General features: G+C 37.5%; 1 protein-coding gene across 1 annotated transcript in view; it reads left to right on the forward strand.

Annotated features, from left to right (window-relative positions):
- Window positions 1-6,299, forward strand: part of vwa8 (von Willebrand factor A domain containing 8) — a 482,517-nt gene extending 476,218 nt beyond the window's left edge. The window contains exons 43-45 of the mRNA XM_039745289.1: window positions 404-502; window positions 1,055-1,293; window positions 5,877-6,299. Of these exons, the coding sequence (XP_039601223.1) occupies window positions 404-502; window positions 1,055-1,293; window positions 5,877-5,985 (447 nt within the window). The 3' untranslated portion in view covers window positions 5,986-6,299. The remainder of the gene's footprint in view (window positions 1-403; window positions 503-1,054; window positions 1,294-5,876) is intronic.
- Window positions 6,300-8,333: the final 2,034 nt, after the last annotated feature.

Consider the following 8,333-nt stretch of genomic DNA (forward strand, 5'->3'; position numbering starts at 1 on the left):
TATATGTATATACTGTATATCTCCAGTCAATATTAATGTAGATTTATTTCCATTGTTTCCCCTGACATTACAACTAACTACAAGTCTAGTCTCCCCTTTGAAAACATTTGAAAACACCTTCAGATATTCCAATGTGTAATTGTTTAAACTTTAAACAGAATCAAAAAATCTTTTGGAATATATAATTCAGTATAATAAGAATTTTATTTATTACTGTACTTGTGGATGTGTTTAAAAATGCAAAATGATTAGGAAAAGGACTGATGGGATTAAATGAATTTCTTTTTCTAGATTTTAACTGGAATAAAAGTTTGGATGTGCTAAGGTGATAACCAATTGTGTGTTGTTTTTATATGATATATTATGGTGACAAAATTAAGATTTGTTTTCTTTTTTTGTACAGTATGATATTCTTGGACATTCAGGAGATGGATTCAATATTGAGTTGGTCAGATGTGATAAAATCCCCAAGAACAATAAACAGAGATTAGAGGTTCTCAAGGTAAATCATCTCATAAAATATTGGTATTATGCCACTGATGATTTTAAAAGTCTAAAAATTTTAGAAGTAGCACTTCAAGCTTTCTCAAGGCTTAAAGATTCAAAATAGTCAAACACATAATTGTATATTGTAATAGTTTTCACTGTTCCAATTCTAGACTTAGACAACTAGACAGGATTAGGTACATTTCCAGCATACTATATACTTACATCTGCCATGCATTTAAATATCAGCCGGCATCCCATCCAGAGCTGTTTCTTGGTTCGTGTCTCATGGTGTCAAGATAGACACTGTCTACCCACAATCTTGTATTGAATTAAGCAGGTTAGCAGATCAAACCGTGAGTTTTTTATTAGCCATTTACTCATTTTAAGTAGAGTAGAGTAATTTAAACGTTTGGAGGATTTATGTGTTTATATTCTGAAAATGCAAGTTTTAATTAAGTCAAAAAGCATAAGCAGTTTCCTTTCTACAGTGATTTGTCAGGTCAGAGATGTTATATTTTCATAAACTTTTCCAAGACATGTGATCCTTCCTCCTTCTGTTTCACAGATAATGCACGCACATTCACAGTTCTGCATGAGTGGAGACTACACCCTGGAAGGAACAGAGCATGCAGTCAAAGAGATTGTTAAGGAAGAGGCTGATGAATACTTTGTCATAGTGTTAAGCGATGCTAACCTGGAGAGATATGGCATCAGCCCATCACGATTTGCACAAGCATTGACCACTAATTCCCAAGTAAATGCCTTTGCAATATTTATAGGCTCACTTGGAGACCAGGCAGAAAGGTAAGACAAAGTCTAATCTCACATCTGTCATTTTCAAGTTAAAGTAGGGATTTACGTTTTGAGCAATTATCTGAATAAATCTTTTAATTTTGTTAGCATTGTGTCATTTAGGCCTGCTTATGCATAGTCTATAGATTTAAGTGAGCTTTATTTTTCAGTGCCAGATGATTGAAGTAACATAATTCAGAAGAACAAAGATAGCTAACTTTGGTCTATCACTTTAACAGTGTCGTAGAAGTCTGCTGATCTCTTAGAAATTCTCCTTCTTAAATTAATTAGACTGTAAGAAATCACCAAGGTGGTTGATCTTATCCATTTCATAGCTGTAAATGTGATAGCTGACAACTTCTGCTCTGGCAGCACTGCTTTCATTACATTATGCCCTAAATATTCAGGATATTCTGCATCTCAACGCTTCCAGTTAGGTTTTTTTGTGACACATAGCACAATTTGCCTCTGTTATAACTTCCTAAAGACCCACAAAATCCAAAACAAATGGCACAATCCTGCTTCTACAGCTTCCTGCTTAGTAAGAAAGATGACCATAGAGCCTGATCTGTCTGATATTGCGCTTATGAAAGCAACTTGGCAGCCATGCTCCTCATTGTACCAGTCTACTCAGTGTCAAGGATAAGGCCGAGGAGATGCTACAAGTAAAGACTCTATGCATTCATTCCAACAATGTAAAAAACAAACTCGTTTTTCAATTTACAGTATGTTCAATTCACCTACAAACACCAGCTGGCCATGAGACTCAATCAGGTGTCAAAGCATTGCACACAAGGATATACAGAAAATGCTGACAAACTTGATATTTAAGATGGATGTGGATATGAAAGAATGAATAAAAGATGGCATATAAGATAGTGTTTAAATGATACTAAACAGGAAATGAAAGTGAAATGTTTAGATAAGCATTTCAAGATAGGAAAAATGAAATCGAGAATAAAACAAATGGTAACATCTTGCTTTGAAAAGTCAGACCAAATTGCAACTAGCACTGACAAAAGGGTAACATCTTTGAGAATTAAGGTGCCATTATATGAAGGCACCAGACAAACAGATGAGGTCATGTGGAGCCATGTGGAATTAGCATTGGAAGATCAGGGCAGTGGCCATGGAGAACACAGTGCTGATGTTTCCCCAGCCTTGCTGCAGTACATTTCCTTGTCACGCCTACCTTCTGATAATAAAGTTTCTTATAACAAACTAAAGTTTTGGAACACATTTGCAGATGTAGATTTATTATCTCGTATGTGTAAAGTCATATTATGCAGATGAAAACTCTGGGGATCCAAGTTTAGCCTAGGAAATCTAGTTTTAATTAATCCACTGCACTGATTTTATTCTTCTTAAGTTAACCATTGTGAACACTTTTTATTTTAGGTAATTATTTGTTAAAACATTGCAGTACAAAGTCTAATATCAATCAGATTTTTAACTTTTTAACTTAATATTGTTGTCTTACAACTTTAGCTACTTCGAGCATAAATTTGTATAAACATTGATTTAGGGCCCTGTCCTTAGGGTCTTAACAAGTGAAAGAGCTGGGGAGAAAAATGAGTGTACTACGCATCATCCATGTTGGTGTGATCTGCTGCCAAGTGCTTCCCATGTAGATTTAACAAAGGATGACTATCTGCTTCTTCTACTGCATAGTATATTATTGTGTAACCCTTTCTTTGTTCACCTATGCAGTTTGTAAGAAATGATTATAACACTCTAAACCTCAAGTCTGCCTTTCTGATAGCTGGAAGCACAAGCATCTCATTCCTATTGCTTGAAATCACTTATCTACAACAATGACTAGAATACAATGAAATATACTTAATAAATCTTTTTAATGGGATTGATTCATTTGAGCTGGTGAATCATTCTTAACCACAAGGAGTTTGACATACAGTATGGCAGCAAACCAAGCAGGTAAAAGGAAGTTGAAGTGCCCTGTTATATTTCATTCTGTTGTGTGCATTGTAAATTTGAAATTCTTAAAAAAAATTTTTTTTTCTTCCTTTATGAGACAGTCTCCTTGTTTTATAGGCAAAGTTTAGGCAGGGATTATTCAAAACACCACTTGCACCTTGTTAGCCTAGCAATGATAACAAAGTCCACAGCATCCAATGCAACCCAGTCTTTAATGATGTCATCCAGGATGTCAAAGAAAAGAGGTGAAATATAAATAAAAATGAATTTATAAAATGGATATTAGGAAACAATTCCAAAATGCTCCAAAATAAACTTTACTAGCTGGAGTTCCTGACACTGAGAGCAAACCAGGTTTGAAGCAAAACTGGGAATGTCTCCCTTTCTTTACTTTATTGATACCACCTCAGTTTGCTTGGGGTTCTCTGACACCAGGTTTAAATGTTAAGTCCACATCTCCTAAAGACGTAAGTGTTAAGTCTGAAAGTGATTTAATGGTAAGCCCCATGAGATCTTAGGAAAAGTCATATCAAACACAGCAGTCATTTTTGCAATCCTCACTATCTGTAGATTTTCCTTATTCAGTCAAAACATTGGTCAGTTTTAGTTGTCACCCTAAATGACCAGTGTGCCCGGTGCTCTATTAATACTTTATTTTTATGAAACCTCAGTGTTATAATCTATTAGGCCATCATCCCCTTTCCCCATTCCTCTAACTCCAGCAATTCCATTCCTGATGCATGACATCATTGAGTCAAAGTCCTACTCCAACATTTTAAAACTCTGTTACATTAGATAAACTCTCGTTTCTCCCATTTTCTGATTTTGCCTTGGTCCTTTTCATTTTTCTTGCCTCATCTTTTGCTATAACCATTTTGTCTTTCCTTTTTAACTTGTCTTCACTGCTCTTGCCTGCTTCATTTAGTTTTCTTTTCGAACCAAACCTTGAGTTTTCCAAACACTTCTTTGCAGTTGTATGCTTCCTGTATAGTAAACTACTTGCCTAACCATATCTCTATCTTCTGCAAGACTAATATTTTTAATCCTTCTATAAATAAATGTGACTAGTGATTCTCATCTCCTTGTGATGAACCAAGGTCCTAATATGGATCTTCTTCTTCTTTCGGCTGCTCCCGTTAGGGGTTGCCACAGTGGATCATCTTTTTCCATATCTTTCCTGCTTCTGTCACACCGATCACATGCATGTCCTCTCTCACCACATCCGTAAACCTTCGCTTAGGCCTTTCTCTTTCCTCTTCCCTGGCAGCTCTATCCTTAGCATCCTTCTCCCAATATACCCAGCATCCTCCTCTCCTCTGCACATGTCCAAACCAACGCAATCTCGCCTCTCTGACTTTGTCTCCCAGCCGTTCAACTTGAGCTGACCCTCTAATGTACTCATTTCTAATCCTATCCATACTCGTCACACCCAGTGCAAATCTTTTCCAGCAACTTTAACTCTGCCACCTCGAGCTCTGTCTCCTACTTTCTGGTCAGTGCCACCGTCTTCAACCCATATAACATAGCTGGTCTCACTACCATCCTGTAGACCTTCCCTTTCACTCTTGCTGATACCCGTCTGTCACAAATTACTCCTGACACTCTTCTCCACCCATTCCACCCTGCCTGCACTCTCTTTTTCACGTCTCTTCCACAATCCCGATTACTCTGTACTGTTGATCCCAAGTGTTTAAAATACTTTAAAATAAGTATTTTTATGAACCATGGTCCTAATATGGATGCCTAACTGAATCAAAGGAGTATGCACCCAGGGTCAAGCTAGGTAATGTGAACTCATAGTGGCCCGATAGGAAGAAATTTTAATCTTTGCCAAATCTGTCAACCATTATTTTTAACGTAATGGTAGTCAAAACGTTGTGGGATAAAATGGTCTTCTGATTTTTTGATTGAACCATTGACTAAACTGTGCCAGTGCTTGAGAAGTTTGCTTTTCATACCAAAGGACTCCACAGTGTGGACATTTTAGAATATAGTCTGTGGTCAGTCATTTCAGTTGTTTAGGCAGCCATCCCTTATTGCTGTAGTCTGTTTTAATGTTAGCAATTTGCACTTTTTGTATGCCTGTTGAAACTCCAGCTCACCTCACTTTGACCTGTTCAGCATGGAACTCAATTAATGAGCACTTATCTGTTGTATTTTACAATATGATTTAAATTAAATTGATGAAAACAGTATGGCCATCACGTTGATGGATAGAGTGTTCATCAATCACCCTTTTAAAATGCTATAAATATGCCTTTTATTGATTTGTCCCTTTCCTGTTGCTGATTTTTCTTATATTGCATGTTAACATCTGATTTCTACCTTCCCTTGACCCCAGTTGTTTGTCGTGGATGCTGTGATTTGCAGGCCGAATTGAGCAAATGGCTGTGATGAATGCACTTTTGTGGAAACAAAGCGATTATTTCCTTAACCGTGTCTCATTGACATGCTGCTTTGAGAATTTCTTTTCCATCACCATTTTCCCAAGGCCTAATGCCACACAAAGAGGCTCACATGAATGACACTTATTGTCCAGCTGTTCAACAATAAAAAACTTCCTTTTCATAAAGGGGCACTTTCTTCTCTCCATGCTAAGTTCAGATGAGATCATTTGCAATTCTAATGCCACAGGGTCTTCCCCTTCTTTTGACCTCTAGGCTCCAGAAGACTCTGCCTGCTGGACGATCTTTTGTTGCTATGGATACCAAGCAAATCCCACAAATCCTGCAGCAGATTTTCACATCTACAATGTTGTCAAGTGCCTGAGGGTCCAGCAGTTCTTTCACCATGCAAAAGGAGGAGAATGGATATTATGGAGTAAAGCCTGAGGAGGGAGCTGACCCATCCTAGAGAATTCTGCCAGGGTCCTGTCAGGCAAAAATCAAAGGCAAGAGGGAGAGAGCAGGAACTGGTTGTTTAAGGAATTTACCAAATTAATTTCAGACATGTAACATCTTGATAAATTTTTGATTCCATTGTTATAATCTCACCCAATACTAAGTAAGCAAAATTACCATTATTGGATGCTTCTCATTTAATCTTTTATAAATGAGTGAATAATAAACCGTGAAGTTAGCATTTAAATTTATGAAAATAGACATTATGATTGTTATTAAAATATACTATCAGTTGGAATTGCTGGCTTCCCGGACATAGAACTCATGTGACCTTTACTCTATGATTAGACCAAAATGAGTCCAGCACACCTTCCCCAGCTTTCGAGGATATTTGAAACAAAGAGTACATTGAGGTTATGCACACTTGATTTTTAATAGTTTGCAGAATAAAATGTTATCAGAGATAATTTCTTTCAGAACAGAACTTTGTTTTGCTCTTTATTTAAATCTAAAAAGAAATGGCATAACAGACCTTAACATTCCCCTCCTGATCACACATGCTGACTGTCAAGTTTGTCAGGCTAAGCTGCATCTGTAAATGCTGGTCACTTTTATGCTCCACTGTAATTCTTCACCAGAGATCATAATTAATTAGTTGTAAATGTAATTTGTTTTCAGAATTGTTTTTTACAGTAATATATTAGTAACAGACAATAAACATAACTGAAATCTTACTTGCTTTGAACAGATTATGTTTATTTCCTCATGTCCACATGGATTTTTCCATTGCATTTTGCCTTCCTCCCTCACCATAAAGATGAATGTGTCAACTGGCTTAGCACGAGTGTGAGTAGATGTGTATGTGAGAGAGCCGTGCAGTGGGCTGCTGTCAGTGCAGGCATGACTGACTCGAGTGCCCCACAAACATGTATTACGTAATGTAAATGTGACAAAAAGGGAATTTTTGGTGCTATTAATAATCCCTTGGCTTATTAGAGTCTGTTCTAGCTCCTCCTTTTCAATTTACTGGGTACATACAGGGCAGCCTGATGGTGCAGTGCTTAGTGCTGATGCCTCACATCTCCAGAATCCTGGCCCAGTCGTTGTCTGTGTGGAGTATGCACATTCATCCCATGTCTATCTAACTTTGTCTCCCACATCCCAAAGATATGTGTGAGTGTTTCAGGTTAACTGGACACTCCTTGGCCTCACATGAGTGAGGATGGGTAAGTGTAATAGACTTGTATCTAGTCCAGGGCTGGCCTCCTGTCTTGCTGTGATTTGCCACAACAACAAACCTGGGTTAAGCAGGTTAAGTAGATGGATTGAATATTATATGCAGAACCTTTGAACTTGAATTTTCCTCATTCCACAAATGACTGATTTATTATGACCAGGTAGTCAATAATATGCTACTTATTCCCAAACATTAAAAAGAAAAGTGAAAGATAAAAATATCCTGTGAAAGCAAATTCCTCAGATCTGAAAGTTATTGAAAGTCCTTGAATTTTCAAAAAGCAGAGGAATTTGCTGAAAGTACATTTAATAAAAATCAGCCTAGATTTTCCCAAGGTCAAGACATCTGTTAAAACAGAATTAACCATGACAAAGGAATTCAAATGAAATATTCTCTTGAAGTATTTACTATACCCTGGGTTTTTTGGTTTTATTAAATCGTTTTACACACTGCTGTAAAAAGTGCAGTAGCAGCAAGAGCTTTAGAGAATTATTAAAGTATTAGGCCGAGGCCCATTTAACCCTTCACTGGCAAGCACCAGTAAGAAGTAACACTTTTAATAAATCCCTTGTCATATCCTTCTGCAAAAATATTATATCATTCCTAAACCTGATTAATCCAGTTCAGGGCCCACACAGACCTAATTTGGAGTCAACACCAACAATGTTTTTTTGTATAGCCCAAAATCACACAAGGAATTCCTCAATGTGCTCCGGTTTCATCCCACAGTCCAAAGACATGTAGGTTAGGTGCATTGGCAATTCTAAATTGTCCCTAGTGTGTGCTTGGTGTGTGTGTGTACGCACCCTGCGGTGGGCTGGTACCCTGCCCGGGGTTTGCTTCCTGTATTGGCCCCTGTGTTGGCTGGGATTGGCTCCAGCAGACCCCCGTGACCCTGTAGTTATGGATGGATGGAATTCCTCAATGAACTTTAACAGGCCCAGTTTTTTGACAGCCCCCCAGCATTGACCCCCTAAGAAGACAAAACACCACTTAACCTGCATGCACATTGCAGCAAAAAGAGACGTGAGATTATATAT

The sequence above is a fragment of the Polypterus senegalus genome, chromosome 2 (assembly GCF_016835505.1).
Source record: "Polypterus senegalus isolate Bchr_013 chromosome 2, ASM1683550v1, whole genome shotgun sequence".
In the NCBI taxonomy this organism is placed as follows: Eukaryota; Metazoa; Chordata; class Cladistia; order Polypteriformes; family Polypteridae; genus Polypterus; species Polypterus senegalus.